This window comes from Cebidichthys violaceus, unplaced genomic scaffold, assembly GCF_023349555.1.
Source record: "Cebidichthys violaceus isolate CVI_PGR_0920_01 unplaced genomic scaffold, fCebVio1.0.p SCAF_7, whole genome shotgun sequence".
NCBI classification, from domain to species: Eukaryota; Metazoa; Chordata; class Actinopteri; order Perciformes; family Stichaeidae; genus Cebidichthys; species Cebidichthys violaceus.
In genome coordinates, this window is record NW_027176927.1 from 15503720 (window position 1) to 15530529 (window position 26810).

The following is a 26810-nucleotide window of genomic DNA, read 5'->3' on the forward strand; positions in this document are numbered from 1 at the left end:
TTGTTAAAAAAAAAAAATGTGCGTACATTTTGACGTAGCTGCCCATTGGTTGAAATACAGAAAGTTCGAGATGCGTCAAGGGGTTCAGCTTCAAGGAGTTATCTCATTGGCCTACAGACTAGTCAATCATATTGAGCACCCTCCCACAAACAGGGAGCCGTTTAATTCATTTAAAGCGCGCCTTAAGTAATCAGCGCTTTGGGTAAAAACATTTAAAAATTTGGAGGTCTAAGGTTACTTCAGTATTAAATCATGAAGTTCAAACGCAATGTCTAACAAAATGTCAGACTTTTTTTCTTGTAAAAAGGTTTATTTCCATTATTTCAAACCGCTCGGTATGTCCATTACCGTTCTCCGTAGCAGTCACCAAGTCGCTGTTTAGAGCATGCGCACTGCATTCCTCCAGCTCAGTTATACGCGTGTGTAAGATTCACACTTTGGGAAAAAGTCTGCTTTAAAGACAGACATTTTAAAAATACAAGCCGTATTTTTACCACCATGGGAGGACAAGCAAAGGGCAAAAAAAAAGCCAAGCCGAAGAGGAAAGACAATCGCCCAAACAGTAAATTTGTTCATTCGTACACCATTTTGCTAGTTAGTATGTAACTTCAACCTTTCAGATAGCAGTTAACGTTATTGTGAATTAATCTGTTATATGTTAAACTCCTAACAAGACCAAATGAGACAAAACTAACGTTGACTCTCCGCTTATTTCACAGCAGATACAGGATTTGTTGGATTGTCTCCTCAAGAAAGGATGAAACTAAGAGTACATGAAAAAGCCAAGAGGAAGACAGCTGAGAAGTACTCTGTGCAACAGCTACTAGAAAAGGTGACATTGACAATATATCCACATCTAAGACATGTCTTTTGAAATGCATGTTTTATTCTAATCATCTATTACATGTTTGTTATATCACATGCTCATCTGTTGTACAGACAGAGGAGTACATGAACAGTTTTGACTTTGAGATGGCTGGCCTTTTCTGTCAACGGGCCCTGGATGTGGAGCCCACCAACCTGCAAGCTCTAGACATGCAGGGACACATCTGCTCTGAACTAGGAGACACACAGAAAGCTAAGGGAATATCCTTTTTGCAGTTTATTCTCTCCTGTTGTGTGCATGTCAGTAACTCAGTCATTTAATTTAAAACACTGATACATAGCCATGCTGTTTGAGTGGAGTGAGCCTCCTTGACCGATTATCTTTTAAGCTTTTCTGCGTGCCGTGGAGCTGAACCCAGATGTAGGCCACAGTAAGTACATGTACCTGGGGCAAATCCACACAGGCCAGGAGTCAGTGAACTACTACACTAAAGGAATAGAAGTCCTGCTGTCTACATTGGACAGACAAGCACAGACCACAGTGAGTTCACCCCCATACACACTCACATTTCCTCCCTCACTTAGTTGTACATACCTAACATCAACAAGGGAGATATGCCATTGCACCCAAGGCTTAATGCTAGTGTAGTGGTATTTATCTTCACAAGAGGGTGCTGTTGAACAATATATGGAATAATTATTATCTATTTATCTATCATGCATGCATTTCACCTTGTCATACCATAGATCTATCATGCAGTGTCAGTTGTCAGTGGTAGTGGACATACTCAGAGCAGAGTCATTAATAATGTCTCAGCTTTAAGGTGTTACATTATATTATGTATAAAGATGTTAATGTTACACTCACAATGTCATGTTTTGTTTCCAGTTGAATTCACACGTTCTCTAGTTTACATTATTTCATGTTTATAATCTGTGTATTTTTAAATAACTTTTCTTACAGTTTTTATAAGAAATAGCATAAAAATCTTTGACTTCTCTTTATTATGTTCATAGCAAATGTATAGTATAACTAGGAAAAGGCATAAGCTGTTCCGTGTAATTCAAATCTTCATAGACCTTTTTCACAGCAGGCATTTTGACTTGTCATAGTAGGAAAAGCAAAGCTGTTACTAATAACATTCACAATGGCTCCATTCTATTCAAGTGTCCCAGTAAGCCGTGACAGTGAGCCAGCGTTGACAATACCAGGACCCTAAAACCGAAGCAGCTAAATGGAATTCAGCCACAATTCATTTTATTATTTACATCAAGTACCTTTTTCTACTATGACATATAAAAATGTTTGTCTGGGAATGCAAGGAAGTTGTGCAGTGTTTCCCTTTATTGGACTTAACTTCATTCTTAATTTAAAATAAATTGCATACTATGTTCACTATCTTTTGGATTTATTAAACTTAATAGAACGTTAGACACCTTTTTAAAGACTTTTGCGCTCTGGTCTTTAAGCAGGCTCAGGCCGGAGCTGCTGCCCCATCAGATGAGGACACTGAGCTCCCCACAGCGAAGGATGTCTGTGTAGCCTACTGCTCCATGGCTGAGATTTACCTAACGGACCTCTGGTACTACAGCACACAGAGTGGCACTCTTGACACTTGTAACCTCAATTCATGTTCTTGCTTTTTTTTTTTAATGAGTTGAGATTTGTGTGTGTGTGTGTGTGTGCGTGTGTGTGCGTGTGTGTAGCATGGAAGAGGGAGCTGCAGACAAGTGCAGGGAGTTCATTGAGCGTGCATTACAGTATCACCATGACAACCCTGAGGCTCTACAGCTCATGGCAAGTTACCTGTTCAGCACAGAGAGAAACCAGGTCAGTCAAACACACACACACACACACACACACACACACACACACACACACATACACTGGATGAGTTATCACCACATTAAAGCGGGAATCTGCTGAGTTAATTATTCTCAGCAAATTGAATTGTATGCCATTAATCAGCAGATGGACACTTGCATTAACACGCACACACACAGACAGGTCATGCCGATAGGAATGTTAATTACTGGGCAGATCATTGAGGTTATATAGTCATCTGATAAATGAGAGAGCAGCAGGCTATTGGACTCAATTTGGAAAATATTTTTTGCCATATGAAGCATCTGACAATGGGTTTGGAAGAATGTCTTAATTATATTTTCTCTACTTTTTTTTCTCATTTTGAAAAAATGTTTCATTTTCAAGACATATTTAAAGTATTGCTGCTCTACCAACTGTTATTAAGGGCAGACAACATTCAAGGCAAAACCTTTCTCTGAGAAACGTATGTGGAGCATGCTTAAGAATGCGACCCATTCTGTTTAATTGTAAGACGTTGCAACCTGTGAGTTATTATGTTCACTAATGCATCTTTGAGTTGATTAATAACACATGATTTTCATCCATTTTCAGTTCTTTTATGTTGTAGAATAAAATGTGCTACAAGACTGGGATTTCATATTTAAGACATAACAACGCTCTTCCAATGTTTCCTGGAGACCATTTAATAGAGAGAGTAAAAATATAGCAACAATTGTTCACAGCGACATCCTAACCCGTGCATTGTTAATGGTAAAAGCACTTTTCTTTTCACATAATTTTCCTGAAAAGTTCTGTCGGGCTGAAGTAGATCTGTAGTACTAACTGTAAGCTGTAGGGGTCAGACTGGCTCCAGTCACACTTTATATCGTCCCACATACGGAAAAAGTCTATTTAGCAATACTCTGGTAATAATAAAAAATCTATATTGACCTGACCTCAGTTTAATCAAAAGACTATTGATATCCATGGATCATTCATGATCCAGCCTGTAAAAGGGATTTGAATTCAAATTATTTCCTTTTTGTTTGACTTGTGTGTCCCCATCTCTGTGTATATATATGCAGGTTTAGTTATAGTTGAATTTCCTTTTTCTGTCTTCAGGAAGGCAAAGAATACCTGTTGAAGAGTGTTGGATCGTGGCTACCTGCCCAGAAACAAAGTGTGGCTTCTTTCAGCGCAGAGGAAGACATGCAGGTAAGTCGGAGCTGTGCTTAGTATTTCTCTGACAGCAACAAATACTCATAAGATCCCAGTTTATTTTTATAGCACTTTCAACTAACAGGATTTTCACAGTGTGCTTTGCAGTGAGCACAAACATGAGTACACAGTAGAGATAAAAAGTAGGAGATAACGAAATGAGGGATAATAAAAAGTAGAAAGATGGAACAACTACTTCGCAAACCTGTGTGTTTTTGTGTGTGCGCGTATATGAAAGCACAAGGCAAAACCAGGAAAGTGTATAATGGATAAATCAGCAAATTACGGCATAAAGAAAGGAATGGTTGTAATGTCGAAGTAAGGATGGGTTCTAAACGACACCATGTCGATGGCAGTTTGCATTCGAATACTGAGCAAGTGTGATATAAGAGGGGTTGGGGTGATGATTTGAGACAAAAATCCCAAATGGCACCACAGTTACGACGCTTATCTGTAGGAGCAGGTTGATCTGAACTCAAGCCTGCCCACACTTTTGCTGTGATTAACAGCCACATAGCTGAAGAATGTTGCGTACCTTGAAATTGGACCGAGTTATTATCAGACAAAGGACAAACTATGTTTGCGTGAACGCTGTGGAGGTGACGGTGTTGTCTTTTCTCTCCAGAATGAGATCCCGCCGTACGAGTCTCGCGTCACCACAGCCAAACTGCTCATCGAGTCGGAGGAATATGAGGTAAAACGTTGTGCCAATGCACTGTGCTGTTGTTGGTCTGTATTTGTTTCGTGGTGGGAGGTTGGCCTGGCATTTGTATGTACAGTGTGTGTGTGTGTGTGTGTGTGTGTGTGTGTGTGTGTGTGTGTGTGTGTGTGTGTGTGTGTGTGTGTGTGTGTGAACACAAGCGTTGGAGTGCTTTCCTTTCTAGTGAATAGCACTGGAGGTGGGAAGGCCATGCATGGTCTTTATCCCCTCCAGAGTTCAGTGTCAATAATTTAAGAGTGGTATTTACAGAGAGGGACAGGGGTATGGGGGCGCACAGGGGAGGGGGGTTGTGTAGAAGGAAGGGGGGGGGTAGTCTGATGAATTGCCGCCATATCTGTGATACGAAGCACTTCTAGATCACTCATCAATTTCTAGTATTAATGGCCTCGATTTTAGTGGCTCACTGCCTTCAGTTCGGCGCTAAAACCCTTTACAGTCATTAACGCTTGAAGTAATTTTCTATGATTACTGCCAAACCAACAGCGCTTCAACTATTTTCTGTTGTGATCCAGTGATTAATTTGTAGTCACTCTTGTTGAGTGGTTTATGGTTATTACTGACAGGAAATGAGAACAGTGTCCTTTTTCTCCCCCCTCACTCCTAAATGGTTCAGCTGCAGTTATATCTGTGTGTGTGTGTGTGTGTGTGTGTGTGTGTGTGTGTGTGTGTGTGTGTGTGTGTGTGGAGATGGGCTGTCAGGTGTGTCAGTAAAATGACAACGTCTCGGTCCACAGTTTCTGACATGTCGTTTGTCTTCATCCTCCTGTTGGTGTCATCACGCCTGAAACACAAACTGCACACACTCTGAGTGCTTTATTTTGCTGTGTGGATACATTTGCACACACATCCATGAACAAGGTTGGTCATATGCTTTTTAGCCAGCAGCTATGTGAAAGTTTCTGAGGTAAATTGAGCTTACGGATAGAAGTGGAGTAGAAGCGAGCTATTTTCTGTCCGTCTCTCCCAGACTGGGACTTAGCTGGATTTGATAGGGACATCCTCTCTTCCCTTTCCTCCCTCTACTCCTCTGTCACACACACACACACACACACACACACACACACACACACACACACACACACACACACTCACTCATTTTTGCGCTCACTATCTCTCCCTGTGGACTATAAATCTATTCACAACTAAACTCTCTGTAAAGTTGTGTGCTTCCAGTCTGTAACAGTTTGAAGGCTACCGTCTTAGCAGGGCACCAGAGTGCAACAATTTGTCTGTATTTTCTCCCTATTGAATATTTTGTTTAGTCTTCCGAACTGAGCCAAGGCTTTGAATATTTCAACTTATATGTATGCCAAAGAAACATATTTAGATAACTTGGGTTTTCTGTAGCTTCATAGAGTATAATTTCTGGTAAATAATAATTTGTTTTAGAATAGCAGTGGCAGAATAACTACCCTGTTCTCTGTCAAAAAAGCATTTGTCTGTCTCTGTTGGAGATTAAGCTATTTGTCTGATGAATGCAGTTCGGGCCATTATGTGGTTTGAGTTTGAGCAAATTAGGCATTTGGCAAAATAATAGTGTGATTAAGTTGTCCAAATTATCTGGGTGTATGATATTATCTCGACAGTTGGGAAATCACTATAGAGCATGGTGCTGACGGAGCTTGGTCAATGTTGGTAGAGGACATCTTATCGTTAGTGGCTTCATTCGGTGACAGTCCACACAAATTGCTCACACATTGAAAATATGACCTTTGCTATCTGGAATAGCACCTCTTCCCTTTTTGTCTTGAGAGGTTCTTCGGGGTTATTTCATTAAAGCCAATTGATTTCTCATGACATTAATAGAGGTGGTCACCAATTCAGCGCCAGTGAGCAGCCTCTGCTATAGTAATGCTAAACCCAAAGTAGGAATGTGTTGTGCATAAATTATTATAGTATTAGCTTTTAAAAAACATGATCGGTCAAGGCCATGACTTCCTAAATGGTTTTGAGGGGGAAAAAAAAGCTTTTTAAAAGAGAATTTTCCTTTCGATTTGTAAGCTGAGTGCCCAGGAGAAGTTCAAAATGGATTGAAATTTGGCTGAGAAATTGGTTATTTTATGATGCTTGAGTTACCTAAAAATAAGGGGTCAAGAGCATGGAAACAATTTCATCAACTGATGGATTTGTACTGGGCTCATGCTCTTTGTAAATAAACTAGCATTGCAAAATAAAAACTGGGCTACTACATTCTTGAAAACAAAAATCTTCTCTCAGCAAGATGTGGATCTGTGCCACTTAATTTGGAAGGAGGAAAAAGTCAACAAAAATTGCTTTTCAAGGTCTTTTTTCCCCCTTTGATTGCTTTTGAGGAGAGACACTTGAATGCACGCCAAATTTGTCTGATTTCCATATTTGTAATGGAAATTGAGTTGAAGCACACCAGGGGTGCTTGAAAAGCAGCATAAGTGAGACAACTGCAAAAATATCACTGTTTAAATATTTCTGAGCCAGTTTTTGTAGTGTTGAAACAGCTAGTTAATTAATAGATATGTTGATGGTTGGAAGATTAATTGTTGTCACTCATAAATAATAAACAAGAATCAGCTGCTTTTCTCCTTTTCATCTTTGGGTTTTGGAGTGTTGGTCGGATAAATTAAACAATTGAAGGCAGCGCTGTGGGCAAACTGTAAACTGACTAAACTAGTTCGGAAATGATTGTTTGAATAATTACCAAATATTTTCCTAATCCGTTAATCGTTTTAGTCATATATCAAGCAGGAACACCAATCTCCGGTTCCATCTTCCCCAATGTCAGGATTTGCTGCTTCATACCGCTTTATGTAATTATAGGAAGAATATCTTTGAGTTTTGAAACGGCTGTTTGCACTAAATAATCAGTTTGACGGAGCTTTTCAATAATTTTAATACAATAACTTTAATTTTAATAATAAAAATTCAACGAGATATCAATGAAGAGATTATTTCATAATGAAATGAAAATTATTTGTAGCCCTATCCATGTTTTATTATACTGACACGTAACTTCATGTTTTAATGAAAAACAAATACGCTTTGTTGTAACAATGCGGCCCTCAGAGACCACAGTTTTCTCACTGTCAAACACACAGACACACAAATTACCATCATCATCACCCATCACCACCATTAATTCACTTGCCACGTAGCAGACAGACACTCAGACAGACAGCCTCCCCTGACAGCCATTAAGGTGTCGCTTCGGTGTAGTTTTCACAACAGCTGATGGTTAGTTACTCTCCTTGTCGTTGTCCCTATTGTCAGCTTTTATGTTATTCCTTGAACATTTCTGTTCTTAAATTTAGCTCGTGATGGAGAGCAGCTTGTACTTTCCAATGTGGCTTGCAAGTACAGTTAGCATAGACATCCCCAGGATTTATTTACTTAAGTGTAGACGTCCCTGTTTGTGCATGAATGAGTGTGTGTGTGTGTGTGTGTGTGTGTGTGTGTGTGTGTGTTTTTGTATGAGTCTCTGTGTGTTAGAGATACTGCTTGCCCTCGCTTGTAAAGTGATTTGTCTTTCTCCTGTCTCTGCTATGCGCTCCGGTAAAATTATTCTGTTAAACAAAATTGCCTGAAGATCTCACACACACACACACACACACACACACACACACACACACACACACACAGTGGCCATTATAAATGAGTTTCTCCCCGGAGTGTTGCTTTTTTTTAATCTTTAACAGGTCTTGAAATAAAGAGGACAGCATGTACGGAGTGTCTTTGCCGTGTACCGTTGTTCATGGACCAGTTTCACATTGTTTATGAAGATACTTTTTTGTGCCCTTCCTTCCCATTTTCACACTTTTTCCCTCGTAGTACCTCCTCTCTTCCCCTTATCTTCATGCGAATATTAATCGTGTTGTTGTTTAGAGCGTGAAGCGGCTTAAGAATCTCTGAATCTTTAATCACTCGCCTCTGGGTTGACCAGTGTAGTTAGGAAGGAGTACAGTTGGAGATGATATAATGGTTATCATTGCTGCTTATCCTGGCTCCCAGATATCGCTTGTTCTATTTTTGTTGCTCCAAAAAACTGCCTGTTCTATCAGTTGTTTAATACCCAGACAGATCTTTACTCCTATCTCTAATATCTAGGGCTTGGCTTGAATTACTCTTGAGTGTGTGTGTGTGTGTGTGTGTGTGTGTGTGTGTGTGCGTGGTTGTGCGTGGTTGTGTGTCTGCCTGTCACATTGGTGTGATACAATGAAAGTCAAGTGGATCATTCTGACGCTGGGCATGAATCCATTCATCGTCAACTGGGATTAGGTGTTTTTGTTTGTGTATTTTTAATCAGTCATTAATTAATTAAAGACAATGGGGTTTTCAGCTGATAATTGGTCGAGTAATCAATCAACGGACTCCCTGACATGGACATTTGCACACTCTTAATGAGATACCCTCAATTAACCTGACTCTCCCTCCGTCTACACAGGCAGCTGACCTCTTTATTGCCAGCGGAAGCATGTAGGCTTAATGAAAAGAAAAGACAAGTCCAAAGAGTGGGGGGGGGGGGGATGAGGACGCTCTCCAGCTAATAAGACTGCCTTAACAAGAAACAAGTGCTGCTTGTTGTGCTCACTGTTGTGTGTAGCTTTGTTATAGTGTGTGACTGTGCGGCGGTGTGTGAGTGCATGCGTAGGTGCGTGCGTGTCTTTTATTCTTGCCCTTCACCATGGGTGATTGGCTAACAGTCGCCTCCAACCTGAAGTTGACAAAAATCAATATATCATCACCTGGGGCCTCTCTCACACACACACACACACACACACACACACACACACACACACACACACACACTCACACACCACAACCACAGAATCCACAAGGAGAGAAGCAGAGCAAACTAAACACACAGCATACTTTAGTCAAGGTCTGTTTTCTGTAATAGAAACTTCCCACAGAGTCTGACCCAGACAGTGGTGCTCTATGGTAAAGGTCAGCTAACATTAAACTCAATTTAGACCTCAAAAGGAGAGGGAGGCCTGGGGGGGGGTGATAGAGACGATGGGTCAGGCTGATATTTAAGTTTATTATGCGTCCCATGGAGTGATGCTGGTTAGGAATATATTGACCGCTGATGTCTGTAAATGGATTAAAAGGGCAATTGAACAGAGCAGCCAAAGTGACTATTGACTGTGCGATAAGCACTGGTGAGTGTGTCTATCGACGGCCTCGTCTGTTGTCTTGTTGGTATCGACGATGTTGTGTATGGGACGCTGATCTCGGAGGCGCTTATCAGACCTTCTGATCACTCTGATTGATCGAGCTGCCTGGGAGATGCACAACACTGTGTGCAACAACAGCGCGTTTGTCGCTCCGTGCGTGCTTACTTGCTTGTTAATGGATCGAGGCTATATCAATGAGCATGTACTAATGAATTTGTTGAACCTTAAAAGTAATTTTCTTGTCTGACTATTCTGTCAATGTTAAAGATTATGTCAAATCTCATTTCAATGTATTTGTCTTTCTGCATTAGATGGCGGTGGATGTGTTGGAGGGTCTTCTGGAGGAGGATGATGAAGTAGTCCAGGTAAGCAATGTAGTGATGGCCCAGTCTTTTTTTTTTTTTGGTGTAAAAACTGTTGTCTGCATTCATGTTTTCATTTTGTATTTTTCATTATGTGGTAAAATACAGAGAAGCTTTGTGCCTCTGAAAATGTGGGTTTCTGGTTTTGCTTGTACTGTTTTTTGTATTTCCAGCATGGCGGTCTCTCTTGTGGTTCCAGACCTCTGAATCACAGCCCACACCTCTGATTTGTTTAGCAGCACCAGTGGGTCTGGTGTTGTGCACGCGGTTGTAGAATAAATTGACCAATCAGAGCTACCTAGTCACCTAGATACATCCATGAAAAAATAGCAACAGAAAAAGTATGGATGAGCTTGATTGAGCTTATAGAAATAACAAATCTTAAATCTTCATATTTCTTTGACTGTCAGCTCATAGAAACCACTACCACAGCCTCATCAGTTTGCCCTACTGATTGGCCAGAGCAAAGTTAACAAAATATCCCTTCCAACAAGGAATGTGTTAACACAAACACATGTCAGGCAGAATAAATGAAGTGAAACTAAAATGGTTTACTGATGCCCGATTATCAGGTCTGGTCTGTCTCGACTAATTGACGATTCCCTGTGGTCGGTGGGGATGTGTGTGCACGTGTGTGTTACTTATCAAGACGTAGGATTAAGTGATGTCTTTTCACGTGTCCTCGTGCAGGATGTCTTATTGCTATGATACGGTCTTACTGCTGGATCAGACCAACTTGTAGGCAAATCTTTTATCAGCCCAGAGGGAAGGAGAGAGCCTCAACCTGTGCATCTATCTGCTTCTGTTGAGCCACTGTTTATGTGTATGCACAAAGAAGTGCCTACACACCCATACTTTGTCATTACGATGACGTATGTCTGAGAACTTGAATGCTTATTAGAGAGTGACGTAAATGACAGTATTTGCTGTTCTTTAGTAGGAAGTATGTGCTGTCATTGAGCTCCAAATCCCCACTGTCAGTGGCAGATGAAGTGAAGGTTTACCACTGAGTGTCAGATTCAAGAACACAGCTCTCTCTCTCTCTCTCTCTCTCTCTCTCTCTCTCTCTCTCTCTCTCTCTCTCTCTCTCTCTCTCTCTCTCCCCACTCCCCCTCAGGCTCAGCCTCCCACACACCCCCCTGAGCTGACAGATTGGGAGCAATCATTGGGGGGCTGAACTTTTAAACTTGCTTCAGAGACGTACAGCTGTGACAATCGATTTGAGCGAGCCAGCAGCCAATCACACATGCATACAGTCACCAGTTCTGATGGTCAGAAAGTGTTTTGTCAGGTTGCACCACAGTTCTGTTGCTAGTCATACTGGTGATTTCAAAAGTGTATGACAGACACATTTGACTACTCTCTCTCTCCTTCTTTCCCACTCTGTCCTCTCCTCTTTGTCTTACTCTCTTTCTTATTTCCTCTCTTAAGTGCAGTAGATAAGTTGTTAGCTTTCGTCTCCGTCTTCTTGCTCTTGCGTATCTCAAAGTTGGAGCCTTACTTATAAAGTGTTAAGTCTGCACAAACAACTGAGCTGGTTCCTTGCAAATCTTGTTTCAAAGGTATTCAGTTGATTCATGATGCTTTTGTTCTTCCCTCTGCAGCACCATATAGGAACTAAGATGTGCCTTCACTTTGAAGTGACAATAGTCTCAGTGATTTGATTGACAGACGAGAGTTTATTTTATTATGTGTGCTTCTTCTGTCTGGGGTTGTGGTTGTGAATAGTGGGTTCTCTAAAATTCTCAATTAGCCAACTTTTGTTTTGTTTAAATTTTGAGTGTGGAAGCCATCTTTACCGCATACACAAATATTTTACGGTGGACCATCTGCAAAGATTTGTTTTTGCCTTGTTCTAGCCATTTTAAAGACATGCAGTGGTGCTCATTTTTGAACAAGCTAAAATTTTGACCCAATTTTGACTTTTGACTTTCCCTCCTGGACATACACAAATATTCACAAGAACACATTTCTGCAGTCACAGAAAATGTTTCACTGATATAAATGTCATACTGCTGGTTCTGCAACATAACTACATTTATCCAGTGCTGCTGTTGTTCTGATAAGTATGGCTGCAGGGGGTAGCCACCCACTCAGCATCCTTAGTGGCAATTCTGAATTCAGTGTGGTACGCCTTGATGTGTTTTTTTTTTTTAGCTAAATGGTTTATTTGGCAGAGGTGCCGGTCCCTACTGCTTCTGCCCTCAATGAATAATGAATCCAGTGAATATTTGTGTCTTGGTGCTTGAAGAACAGTGGGTGGGTGATCTTTGGCCTCAGATGAGAGGCGCGCACACACACACACACACACACACACACACACACACACACACACACACACACACACACACACACACACACACACCTCCAAGTTCACTGAGAGTTGAAAATGATTGTGTGTAGAGGTGGAAGAGCAAGCATAGCACAGTATATGTAATTATGTGGGAGAAAGAAAGTGTGATTATGGAAAAGAAAGAGAAGAATGTTTTGGTGTGTTTCAGCTTACTAACTTACAATTTAAAATATGCCTCCACTCACTGTTTGAACTCTGTGAAGCAACAGGGTTATTTCAAAGGGATGTTCTTGGGTTTTTTTGTTTGAATTTGACATATATTCATGAGGTTTTCATGAAGTTCAATCAGAGCCAGTTAAGAGATCCTTAACACCTAGTCTACATGGTGCACTCCTGTGTCTGTGTCATAATCTTGTTAAGGGTTGCACGTTAGCAACAGAAGAGGCTAAGAGGCACATTGATGGATCTAGAGCTCTGCATTTAAAATCAGATGATACTACTGGTCTCATGTCAAAATGTAGTAACTGAACCTACATGAACCTACTTGTAAATTAAATCTCTGTGTCCATGGTTCAGGCCCCACAATTTATATCAAGGCAGAATTATGTGTGGAATGAAATAATGAATAGTCAGATAAAGAGTTTATGAAACAATATTTCCTCCTCTAAATGAAGGGCTAATATTGTACACACCCTGTGAGTATGATATGATTTGAAATGCAGAGAAGCAATTTACCTGAGGTAATTTAGTTTTCATTTTATTACGTTATGTTTTGGTATATGTTTCAACAAAGTAAATGCATTTTTTGCTATAGAAATATAGCAAAAATGTATTTACATGTCAGGTCTGAATTAATTGTTAAGCTACAATATGTGCACATGTGCATCTACGTGCATGCGTCATTTGTAAATGAGAACCGTATATATGTCAAGATTGGATCAGGTTGACAGTTATGATGTGAGTGATTGATTGCCTGTGTGTCTGTGGGATTCCATGTCTTATGTGTGAAACCTGTTTGTCAGAGAAGGATGTGGGACGTGCTTCGTGAGGGTTACAAATGTGTTTCCCCTGTAACAGCTCACTTACTGCAACAAAGAGCACTTTCTATCTGTCTGAATCCTCCACACACCCCCAACCCGCCTCTCCTTCTCTGTGCCTCCCAGGTGTGGTATCTCTCCGGCTGGGTCTGCTACCTCCAGTTGGAAAAAGCAAAGGAGCAGCAGGAAAGAGATGGGAGAGAAGTGACGGAGGAGGAGACGGAGGAGTGGAAGGCATTGAAGGAGGCGGCCAGATCGTACTTGACCAACGCTACGAAGGTAATTCAGCTCAGAAAATCTGTCCACAAAGCAAACATTGATGGAAAGTATATCAATACAACTACATCTACTCAAGTTCTGTACTTAAGTACAAATTTGACGCAGTTGTGCCTCACTAAAATATTTCCATTTCAGGATTCTCATAGTTACTTTGGTTTTGGGTTTCATGCAAAAATGCCAAACATTAAATTGCAGGAGACTGAATAATTTTGAGGTTGGTGTCACTTTGAGCTCTGGGTAGTTGTGATGGGCATTTTCACTATTCCTTACCTTATACAAACCAAACTACTACTGGTTTGATCGGGAAGATAATTAGCAGATTAATCCATCATGAGAATCATTAGTTGCAGCCCTATATAAAATAATTAAGCTCCACCTCAACCAACAACACGGGTTAAACGCTGCTTATAAAAAATGCAATGAGTAATTATAATGTAATGGTGTAACAAACAATAATATAGCGCACACAAGGGCCATTTATCTGCAGTACTTTTTGGTACTATCCTGATACTCAGGATATTCCTGATAAAACCTTCATACTTTTACTTCATTGAGATTGTGAATGCCAGACTTTTACTCATTATTGAGTATTTTCATAGTGTGATACTTTTACTTTAGTAAAGGCTCCGGATGCTTCTTCCACCACTGTGCATGGCAAATGTGGGTACGGCTAGTTACATCGAGTACACTGTCAGAATAGGTAAAACTCCTAAGAACCAGTCCTTGTCAGAGATGGAGTACATGCAGTCCTGGAACTGTGAGAGGATTTTAACTAAGCTCTATTGTTGCCACAGAAATGTTTTTTTCGTACTATCTCAAAGAGGTTTAAATATACCGCTGTCTCTCTTCCATTCCCCCTCACACACACGCACACTTGGAGTGATGTGTTTCATTCACTCTGTCATTCTGTCAGGGAGCAATGCCTCTATGGGGCCATGATTCATGTTAGTCTAAAATCCAATAGGCTTGTAAATCAGACAGCAAAGACTGACGGATAGCAGGCTCAACCTACGATTCTTTTTTCCTTCTCTTTGCTTTCCTCTCCTTTTCACCTCCCCACCTAACTACCCACCTTCCCTCCTGCTCTCCCACAACATTGTGTTCCCTTACAGATGAGTAGGGGCAGCAGAGTGGCGATATATTAATGTCGGTTTCTCTGGCCAGCAGTGTAGTGACAGGCCTGTCTAACCAGCATCCACAGGGACAGGAACGAGGTGGGCTTTGAGCTGCCAAGAGGGAGAATGGAAGAAACTGTGGGGAAGAAAACAAAGGCACACGGCACATTTGAGCTGCCAGCTTTGTAGTAAGAGTTAATAAAGATAAAAGAAACAAATGGAAAGAAATGGAAATTGAGAAATAGGGAGAATGAAGTACTGCAAAGGAATGCAAAGGAATAAAAAGGTGAAAGACTTGCAAAAGAATTGGGTGAGGCTGCGGAGCGTGACAAGTAAACAGCATAGCTGTTTCTTTGTAGAGTGTGTGAAGCAACAGGCGCAGAATAATGTGAAAGGTAAATGCACAAAGACCTTGCAAAGGTGAGGTGGAATGTGGAGAGAAAAGCCCCCACTGTGGTTCACTTATTTCCTCATCTGGCAGCTTTTGCTCATGTGTGTGTGCATCTGTACATTGTGTAGTCAAGATTCTCTCTTGTTTATATCAGAGCTTTTGTTTCTGTGAGTGTTAATTATTAACGATAAGTCAGTCTGCTAGTTAAAATGGGCTCCAACATGGAAATGAGGCCTCAAAGCCCAACGGCTTGTTTTGGCGCCAGTCCACTTCTCTGCATACTGTATGACTTTGCTGTGTGTGTGTGTGTGTGTGTGTGCGTGTGTGCGTGTGTGCGTGCGTGCGTGCGTGCGTGCGTGCGTGTGAGATATGAGACAGTGAGAGAAAGCATGTGGCTATGCGCACCTTATGTGGATGCACATATTTAATAATGGTTGTGTGTGCCAACTTGCATATCTAATTATGTTTTAAAAATTGTATTCATTATCCACCTCAGCTGTGATCGATACTTCTGCACGCCCTCTCTCTCTCTCACAAAAACAGACACACACACACACACACACACACACACACACACACACACACACACAGATTGCGTTCAACAGAGATACTATAAAAAGGAATGATGGGGAGGAACGGATGGGTTGAGAAGACAAGAAAGAAGTGTAGGAGAGGAGCAGCAGGGTGAGCAGGAGTGGGAGAATGAAAGGGGAGGCGAGGAAGGGAACAGATTGGATGGTGTGTGTGTGTGTGGGTGTGTGTGTGTGTGTGTGTGTGTGTGTGTGTGTGGGTGCAGGGGGTGTAGCTGGTGAATAGTGGCGAGGGTAAAATCAATAGTAAACCGGACGTGAAATGGAATTTGAGTCTCAGCCAGATAGGGTGCGATTGAAGAAGGATCTGCAGTGTATGCACAGAGGGCCATTTTATATATGTGTGTACGTGTGTGTGTGTGTGTGTGTGTGTGTGTGTGTGTGTGTGTGTGTGTGTGTGTGTGTGTGTGTGTGTGTGTGTGTGTGTGAGAGAGTGAGAGAGTGAGAGAGTGAGAGAGACAGAGAGAGTGCGCGCGCGAGTGTGCACAGAGGCAGATAGGGCAAACAGAGGTCAAAAGCTTTACTATTTGATGTGTCTGAAAGGGTATCCCATGAGCACGGATTGTGGGTAGGGTTGGCCCAAGGTGTGGTTGTCATGTAATTTTAATGCCTTTCCCTACCAAGGATGTGACTGGAGGACTGAAGTGTTAAGTTGTGTTTGTCTGTGTGTGCGTGTGCGTGTGCGTGTGCGTGTTTGTGTGTGTGAGTTTGTGAGTTTGCGCTCAGCCCGCTGGAGACTTCCAGCGGCATGGCCTGTTCACACTCAAGGAGGTCTAATCTCAGGCAGTGTCACACACTTGCCAGTGAGGGAGTCTGTGTATGTTTTTATGACAGAGTGAGACAGAAGTTAAGAGAAAGTAAATATGTTGAAACGATTCATCTAATTAATGTTCTCTTACTAATGAAGAGATGTGCAGTTGGAGTGCTGTGTTTGGTCTAAAAATGGGTTGGGGAGAGCAGGGTTGAGGATAGAGAGGGAAGATGAGAGGAGGGCAAGATTTTAGAACGTATGAAGAGGTATCTATCTCCTTGACTGGAAGGTCATTTGGTGAGCATGTACGAGTGGGAGCAACAGAAGGCAAAAGGAAAATGGTCAAGAGATAAGCCGGAAGAATGAAGTCATTAGAAAAGGAAATAACAGAAGAGGTGAAATGAAAGGGGAAGTTAGGCATAGGTGTGGAACAGAAGGTGAACAATGATGGAATGATTAGTCTTTCACCACATAATCAGCCTGTCTTTATTCTGCCATATGAGCTGTAGAAAGAGGTTTCTATCAAAGAATGAGAGGAAAAGAATCAATTTAGGTATGAAGGGTACATTAGTGCTTATTATTACACTTTTCTCTGCTGCGCACTGGACAAAAGATAGCACCTTACTGATAATCTATGCTGAACCACACTATATTATGTAGCCAAAAGAAGTAAGTAATTGTAGAGAAAGAAATTAATTAAAGGCGTGCAACAAATTGTATTCTTATCTATTGGTTCATTTCCTTTTTTTTCTTCTTACTTTTTCACTATCAAGTCTGTACTTTAAACTAAGCAGAAAGCAATATAGAGACCATAAACAGGGTGAGACCCCATTCCGCCCCAGAAGCACTTCTGCATTGTGCACCTTAAACGAACATATTTCTGTTTTGTATTAAAATCCATCCATCCAGCCTATTCAATTCTGCTACCAAGAGTTGGAGCTGTTACTGTCATCATCATGAAGTCAAACTTGCCAGCTCTGTTGATGTATGCCACTTCTTGTTTGGAAATAAAGTTTCAAATTGGTTTCCCGGTTTCGAAGTTTGCCAGTTCCCAGTTGAACATAGAGTAGCAAAAGGCATTGAATTAAACAATATATGCGTAAGATGTATTGAAACAATTCAATTTAAAAGTACAGAAATATAGTAATAACTTGAATTTAACAGGATACATTGTGGCTGCATTGCGTTTTTTTTTCTTTTTTAGATTATGTTGAGATGAATGACAATTGACCAATCAATCAATCAATCAAACTTTATTTCAGACTCACGGTCAGACTTAGAATTAAAATACTTTATCATTTCAACAACATCACATTAACAAGACTAAGAATATACAGCCATGCATTAGCACTAAACACAAACTACACTACACTACAGTTCTACATTTTGAGCTGACGATGGTGTTGAGGAAAGGTCACATGATCACAGAAGTTATTTGTTCAAATCCATCCGCAAAGCACCATGAAGGTCTGCACAACATTTCGACATTGCAAAATGCCATCCAGTAGTTGTCAAGATATCGCTCTTAAACACCAATGTCAAACTCATATTGACACTGCCATTCCTAGAGTCATGGCGCTAACGTGGCTATAAAGAATAGCGAGTAGATGGTTAGAACAGATGTGTCTATGTGCCCCTTCGTGTGCAAGTTCAAATTATTGTTGTGAGTCGTTATGGTGGTGGTCAATTGTGCTTTGGGCTGTGACTTGGGGCTTGAAAGTAGAGCAAAGTGGGCCATGAAAGAGTTATACGATTGCATACACTCACACATACGCACACACTCTCCCTCCCTCTCTAGGCAGCTCTCTGGGCCGTGAAAGTGAGAAGAGAAAACATAGGCTGTTGTAAATGAGAAATGCCTGTGTTTCTTGCGACGGCGATGCTGATCTCAGCAGCGTTCGGTGCGAAATGTGTAAAGAATAGCTGCCGTTTGTTTAGCTAGCTGAAAGCATCACAATGAATAATTACATCCTATCCAGCAGACACACTATGCTATTGATTCGTAGGAAATATCACCACGCAGAAATACAATTTCCAAATGGCATTCGGTATTGTAGAACATACAGTATTTTCTTTTCTTTCTTTTGCACACGTTCACTGAATTTCTCTATTATTATTCCTCTTACGCGACTCATATCAAAGACACCCTCCACGTCGTACCCAAGGCTGTAATGTGCAATTATTCTGGATATTGAGCCAAGCCTATTGTAAAGCAAACCCAACTTTTATTCTTTGGGCTTGTTGTGGATAAACATCTCCAGGCATTTCAGAGTGACGTTGGCAGAATGAAAATCTGTGTTTTTCTCCCCTCTATGTGTGTGTGTGTGTGTGTGTGGTGCTTTAAGGAGGCTGAGAGGGTCAGCTCTCCCCCGGTATCAGACCCTGAGCCTGGACCTGGGTCACGCGCCAACTCCCTGGAGCTTCCAACCTGCGGAGACAGCATCCACTTAAACACACACATACACACACACACTACATATTCTTACACTCCAAATGAGTTCCTGTGGGACTGCGTGTCTCCTGTCAGGACCTGCTGTTGCTTAGAGACTGGTCCTGGGGCAAAGCAGTCACACACACTCTTCTTCACTCTTCTGGCCTCGTTACACTTTTAGTAAGAATGATGGCACTCAGCTGCTTATTGTCCATGAGCTCAAGGGAGTGTGTGTGTGTGTGTGTGTGTGTGTGTGTGTGTGTGTGTGTGTGTGTGTGTGTGTGCGCGCGCGCACGCGTGTGTGTGCGTGCGCGCGCGCATATGTTAGACTAAATAGAATAATATTCCTAGATCTCATGAACCATTCCCCACTCACCCTCTTTTTCTCTCTAGTTTTGTTTCTGGAAAGAAAAACATAGATATAAATTGCTGTATCAGTTCCCCTTACTCTGTATATGCACCCATTCTGAAACACATAGTTATGCTTTGCTGTTCTTGGTGGTAGCTTTAGTAGTTTTAGCACCCAACTCCACTTTGAGTTCAGTAATTAGACACAAGCAGAGTATTTTACAGAGATAAATGTGCTGGCTGCTTTGAGAGCAGGACTTTTTTTAAATTTTATTTTTTATTTTTTTATCTTGCTCCTTCACGGCATATTTCACAGAGATAACAACTTTGATTATATGTGTGTGTGTGTGTAAGTGCACATGTGCGCCACATTACCATATGTGCTCCAGGATACAGTTCTCTGCATGTGTGTGTGTGCGCATGCATGTCGCAAAAGGAAGATAAATGGTCTTTTTGTCTCTTGTACGGATGAACGGTGTGTCAAATGTGCTGATTTGCCAAATGAAAGACAAAAACTGTTTACCAGCGTTTTGTGAGCGTGACTGCCTCACTGACAGAATGCAGCTGCTGTTGGATATTTCAGGCGGCCTAACCAGCACTTGGAGACTTAAAACCTCGGGGCTGCTCACTTCCCTCAACTCCAAGCTGCTGCTTACTGATGCTGTGGTGATGCACCGTTATCTTCAGTGACACAATGGAAGAGCTTCAGTCGAGTGTATTGCCTCCGCGGTACAACTTTCGTTCTCCACGTTTCTGCTGTATAACCTACTTTCTATTTAAAATTTCCATTTTTCCAGTCTACTTACTAGCCCATTACACACTTGCATTTTCCTTTTTGTCTCCCCCCCCCCCCCCCCCCCAGCTGTACAGCAAGTTGCGATGTGATGACCAGCCGATGTTGGAACACGTGGAGCAGCTGCTAGGTGATCTGGGAGGAGAGCTGGAGGGAGAGGAGGGAGACCCAGCCTTGGATGAAGACTATGAACCCTGTAGTGATGAGGAGGACGACGACGATGCAGAGGCCCCCATGCAACACTGACAACCGCCCCTTGCTTGTACTCTGTGATTTCCCGTCTCCCCATCATGCTTCCCTCTTGTTAAAATGTTGTAGTGCACTCTTAAGTGCCTTTTGTACCGACTGTCCTTTCACACCAGTTTATCAAAGATGAAATTCAAAATCAAGTGAGATGCACAAAAGAGCGACATTAAAAGCAGCCGTCTACTCGATCTCTTTCAGTGAGTTGTTTAATGCTTTTGGTGAAATAAGTGCATACTTGAGTAATGCTTCCCTTAATCTCTCTGACAGATGTTGATGAAAGAAATTAGTTTCAGAGCTTTACTACCAGCAGCAAAAGCAAAACACCTTTTGAATGCTTTTTCCTCTCATACACACCCACACATTGGTCTCTACAAGCGAACATACATGCGCACACACAAACACAAAAGATTCACGTTAATTACTTCAGCTCATCCTCAAAACAACAGCAGCAGTGTTTCCCTCTCAGACTGCATCTCAACACAAAGTGAGTCTTATTAGAGAACCACGTCTGCCAACATTCAACGCTGTCTTTACATGTAACGGTTCTAATATTCCAAGTTCATGTGCAATTCTTGAATTTTTATGCTATTCAGTTTACACTCCTGCTTTGTTTTTTCCCCATTCTTTTTGTTATTAAATCATTGGATTCAACAAGGCAATACACAATAGAGAGAATTTGACCTGGAAATTGGCTGGTACAAAGTCTTTCAAAGAGGAGAATCGGGCAACTCTTTCTGATTTCACATCAAAGCCTTTTAAATTTCTCAGGCAAGGCTACGTAGTGTACCGGCATGGGTTAGTGTAATGGAATGGCACAATGACTGATGCTTTTTACTTGCTTTTATATTTTTTACAATTGAATTCAGCAAAGTGAAGAGCAAGAGTTCGAACTAAGTTGTAGAACAGTACAGTTGGAGCTACCTCTGAATCTTTCAAACACTCAAAATTGGGATTGACTGGCCCAATTTAATCAGCATCTATTTAATTAAGATTTTTCAACATAATAAATGCAGGTTGTACATTAGTTTCTACCTTGAAAAATATATTGGACACAACAGTTGTGACTTTTCTGAAGCCCTGATATATTTATAGTGCAGGTCAGTATGTGACATGCATGCTGTAACTCACATATACCACAGTGTATAACTCAATGCAGCATGCCTGTTAACAAACACACCACAGGCATCCACTGCTGCACGGCCCCTTTGAAGAATTTTACAACCAGTAAATGGGAACGTTATCTAAGATCCTGCTCCTGATAGCGACCCAGCTGCAAGCTGGGAAACCTGTTTGGGAATACAGGGATTCAGACACCTTGATCTGATTGTGCGTGTTTGTGTTTAAAGAGTGTTAAATAAAGCTCAGGAGAAACAACAGATATGACACTGTCTGTGTGCGTCTGTATATGCTGCAGATATTGATAGCTTAATGTGATATGATGTGTTGTTATTTGTTGACCCAGCTTTGCTCAGAAATATTCATGTCTGTGATGTTTAATGTATGATAATGCACCAGGAGTACAGGCCTAGAGGACTGACTACCTGGAGCGATGCTGTCATCTAGCATTTGGCTTTATAATTGCAACGGGCTCTAGTGTGTATGTGCGTTTCTACATTATTGTGTGTTATCGTGTGTCCATGCGGCTCATCTGCGGTGCTCCGTGATTAATGACTCCAGGGGTGAGTGAACATCGGCGGTCAGCCCTTTCTGGTTATTCTGAGCTGACCTAGTGTGAGTGGGCCATAGTGGACACAAAGCCTCAGGTGATCTCAAAATCCTTGGCCATTCTCTCACCTGTACATCAGCCTCGGCACCGCAGGACTGTTTTCACTTGCTGAGAGAGGAGAGTGCAGTTTCTACACAAGGACACACATTCAATCACAGGGAAAGTACACTCGCTGTTTACTTGCATTCTTTCTCGCTCTATGCTGAAAATTGCTTACTGAAAGGCCAGAATGGCCCTCTGAGAGGCCAAAGCACAGAAATTATCAGCCTTGTATAAATAAATTTCTATGCTGCAGATCTGCAATGTTTGAGCTTTCATGTTTTTGTGTTTAAAATGACCATGAATTAACAAATATATGCTTAAATGAAAAAATGTATTACATTGTATGCACAGTTGCTGCCTGAGGTGCATTCAGCAGATTTGTCTTTTTTTACCTGTATGTCAAGCTGTCTTTGGAGACCAGCAGCATGTGTTCAGTCTCCAGGGAAACTAACCCATAATTAGTATTTGTGTGTATGCGCATGTGCCCGTATGTATTTTTTAATAATCGACATAATGAGATGAGGAGGAGAGAATAATCCTGGATTAACAGCTTTAAAATGCATGTCGTCATAACAACATCCTGATTTGGATTTAATCATTGAAATACACACAAACACTTAGTAACCACACACACACACACACACACACACACATATATACGCAGCAATTGTCAGATAGCTGAATGCTACAAGCTGTGTGTGCATGTGCTGTTTATCCTGTGCTGATGTACAGTATGTGTGTATCATGGATCTTAATTAGAGACTTAAGCGGGGTGCTCCTCTTAAGGGATTAAGGGGGAAATTATTAGAATCTGGAGATTTAAAGCTGAAACCAGTTAAACGGAAACAGGAGGAGGGCGATCAGGACTCAGAGGAGTAAGGACTTTGAGAGGCAGTTCTATCGTTTATACACGCATTCACATGTTCACTTTTGTAAATTGTCCTCTTGAAGTCACGTGCAAGCACTCAAATTGGCTTCAAGGTATGCAAGCTATTCTTTCAGCCTCTCTAAGCCGCTATTTGGATACGTACGGACACCCTGTGTTTGGATGCATGAGAGGTTTAATGGATATTCAATGATACTCTGTGACAGAAATGCAGACAAGCAATACGAAGAAGACCAAGGACAAAATCGACTCCCCTGACTTGAGGATTGACTGATAGGAACTGCATGCCACTCATCTACATCCCTTTCTTTATGCTGTGGCCGTGCATTTGAACTGTGAGTCAACGACATAATGGGAGTGATGGTTATCTGACCCAAGGGTTTTCCTGACAGCCACTGTGAGAATCCATGAATCAACTGTCCTTTATCCTCTGCAGTGAAACCATTTCCTGAATAGGATGGATTTCCTGGGTAATGGATATAATGTGTCCGATGTGGGGAAAGCTCTGCAGCTGATTGACGTAAAGGGTTAATGCTCACAGCTTTGTGGGGCTTAATGTGATTATTAAAAGGTGATATAGTTTTTCTCACAGTGGTCCTATTGGGAAAATGTGTGCTTTTCCTTAAATCAATATGGCAAGGGGTCAACATCCATAATTCAATTAATTTCATGGTTTTAAATGAAATAGTTGTTGAGGAAAAGTTTTACGTGCTTTTCTCTTCGTTGTTTTCTGCAGAAACTCATTACTAATACTCATGATTAACTCTCAGAGAAGTCGTCCTCATCATTGATCTGTGTTTTTTGTCAATAAAGCTATTTTAGACTACCCTGCTGCTTCTATTGTCTGAGAATTGTCTGTGTGCATGCAGAGATGCATGAACAGTTTGTGTGTGCGTTGCTTTTGTTTTGTGGGTGCACGCATAATCTTTGGTGAGAACATCTGTCTCTCAGAGATAACATAACCGGGGAATTAGCCATGCTGTCTTACAACCGAGCATCACATCTCACTATTACAGCCTCCTAAATTATACCCTATTACACCTCTATGTGTGTGTGTGCGTGTGTGTGTGTGTGTGCGACTGAGTGTAAGCAATGTGCTGACAGTGTCATGTCCTTGGGGTGCCTGCCAAGTTTAAGAGTATCACAGAGCCCACTACCTCCTCTAATCCCTAAATCCACCGTAGAACAGAATTCACATAGTTACTTCTGGATAATACAAGTCCTACACAAACAGGTCTCTCCTCAACAAGAGAGCCAAGCATACAGTAAGTGAATATAATATAACAAAAATAGATGGTGTTCCTTAGGATAAAGGTGTTTTTTCTGGCTCAGATTTATACATGGTGATGTATCTTTTTGATGTAAAAGCTCTAAACAGCCTGAAGCCACTTAGCTCTCCATATATGGCACCTGCAGCAATAGCAGTGTCTGTTGACGCATCAGTAGTGACAGATTACACTTTGAAGTGAGACGCTTAAAGTTCAGAAGCTCACAAAAGTTAGCAAAATTATGCATTAACCTAAAATCGTCAGATATGCGGGATAATTTACGATCAAATGGGATTACTAAAAGGACACCCGGCTATTCAAAATACTATAAAAAATAGAATTTCAGTTTTTGTGCACTCTAATATTGAGAGAACTTGATCCCTTTGAACTATTTTCACTTGTAACTTTTGAATGTCATTTGTTGGCTCAGCAGAAGAGTTGTAATATTACCCTTGCTGTAACTACTATTTCTAAGAGGAACAGATATTCAGTTAAAAGATTTAAATTGGAGTGGAACAGTCTGATACTGTATGTCACGCTCTGTCACGACTCAAAAACTTTTAATGAATGTCACTGCGAGAGAAAAGGTATGGGAAGGGCTTTCCTTGTCTAATGATGATACTGCAAAGAACCTTGTGCTTTGAATGTCGGCGCTGTACAACATTCAAAATTATAAAAGAAACAAATGTAGATTCTGAATGAGGGGAATTGAGAGGACGAAGTGTAATGGTGCCTTTTCTTCTGCACAATCAGAGAACAGCCGGGGGAGCTGAAGCCCCACTGACCTGGTTGAATCAAAGAGAAGGGTAAGAGGCGAGACCACAAAAAATAAGGAAAGAAAGGGAGAGAGCAAGAGATGGGAAGTGTCTCATTTATACAGCATTGCAATTTGGGTCGATGGATCGCTTCAGTAGCTGTGAGGGGCACTTTTTGCTCAATGCAATCTATACCTACAATCTAACAATCAAACGTGGTGCCAATAGAGCAGTGAGCTCTCTGTGATTGCTGGTGTATTTGACTGAGTGCCAGCTTTAGTTTTTATACCTCATTAATTCACAGGAGCGATTGACTGAGGAAACCGCTTCTTCTCCATCATAAATCAAACCACACTCCTGCGCGTACAGCAAAACAGCAAAACATGAACACACCAGGGGGCAAATCTCAGGGCTTAGGTAATGATTTAATCAGTCACTGACAGAAAGTACAGTGATATCGTGATTACTTCCACATGACCCTTGTGTGACTTCTAATTTTGCTTACTAAAACAGAGAAGGTCCAAGCACTCCATATTCATGGATGAAGTTTTAAAATAACATTCTTTGTGTTTTTTGTTCAAGTACTGTAATTGCTTTTAAGCTTTCCCTGATGTGACTCTTCTCCTGGATTTTCCCCTTTAGACTGTGTGAGTGATTTTAATGCTTAAGAAGCGGAGAGAAAATGGAGCAAAAAAATGGAGTGGGTTGATTTTCTATCATCTTCGCAATCATCAGTATTGGAGGACTGAGAAGTTGCAGCTCATTTTAGTATCTCTAAATTAAAGTCTGGGATAAGAACTGAGCAGTAGGGTGTGTGTGTGTGTGTGTGTGTGTGTGTGTGTGTGTGTGTGTGTGTGTGTGTCAGAGAGCGAGAGGTAGAGATAGAGAGGTTTGATGCTGTAACAGCTGCTAATTATTGCTGCTCTATATTTCACATAGTCTGTTTGATCTCCTGTCCTGTGGAGAGAGATAGGGATTCTCTGTTTCTGTTTCTCACAAACTCACACATTTGTAGATACACACACACACACACACACACACACACACACACACACACACACACACACACACACACACACACACACACACACATACACGGGCAAGCTCAGGGGTCACAAGGAGGAAAAAGAGGAATTGTGCTCTAATTACCGAATCTCTACAGGGGTTTCTAGCCAACACCTCAGGACTGGGAGTGTACATTTTGTGTCTTGTTTCTGTATTTATGTCAGCGCTTGCTGTGTGTTGGGCTGTGTTCACTAATATCACGTAGGGCAAATCAATCCAATCTCTCAAAGCACTCTGGGTAGTCCAAGCCCATAGACCATCTGGATGCCGCTCTGTTCTCCTCTGTGTTCTGCTCCCTGAGTGCCGGCCGCTGTAGTGATCAACTGTTTGGTAGGCAGCTTTAATACATCGCCGCCTTCACCAATCACCAGGCATGGATGCATAGAAACAGTTAACCACCATAGTCTTTGGCAAGACAGGCAAGAAAGAACCTCTGCGATGTTTCATTAATGATGGGGATTTTTTTTTTTACCTTGCATGTATAATATCCAAGTACAACTGTTTTGTGCAGATTGAGTGTCTTGAAAGTCGATAGATATTTCTTGGCTCTGGGCAGCCACAGTGCTGTAAACCAAAGGTGAAACTGGACGTGAAATGTGGTCAACGAAACAGAGAATCTCGCATTGAAAAGGCCATAATAGCACTCAATTAAACTTATTATGGTACTTTATAAAGGGCAGCATCTAAGTCGATGACTGACACAATAAAAACATT

The 26810-nt window shown here is 41.4% G+C and overlaps 1 protein-coding gene across 2 annotated transcripts; it reads left to right on the plus strand.

Moving 5' to 3' along the window:
- Positions 1–401: 401 nt before the first annotated feature.
- Positions 402–21732, plus strand: si:dkey-12j5.1 (uncharacterized). 2 transcript variants are annotated; one of them, XM_068735986.1, is made up of 11 exons: positions 402–562; positions 720–832; positions 940–1085; positions 1213–1366; positions 2296–2408; positions 2533–2656; positions 3755–3847; positions 4476–4544; positions 10030–10083; positions 13537–13689; positions 20178–21732. In XM_068735986.1, exons 1-11 carry the CDS (start codon positions 499–501, stop codon positions 20352–20354), a joined length of 1260 nt encoding a protein of 419 aa, XP_068592087.1. In that variant the 5' UTR covers positions 402–498; the 3' UTR covers positions 20355–21732. The 2 variants fall into 2 exon arrangements, with proteins under 2 accessions (XP_068592087.1, XP_068592088.1); XM_068735987.1 differs by having other exon boundaries at positions 2299–2408.
- The last annotated feature ends 5078 nt before the right edge of the window (positions 21733–26810 follow it).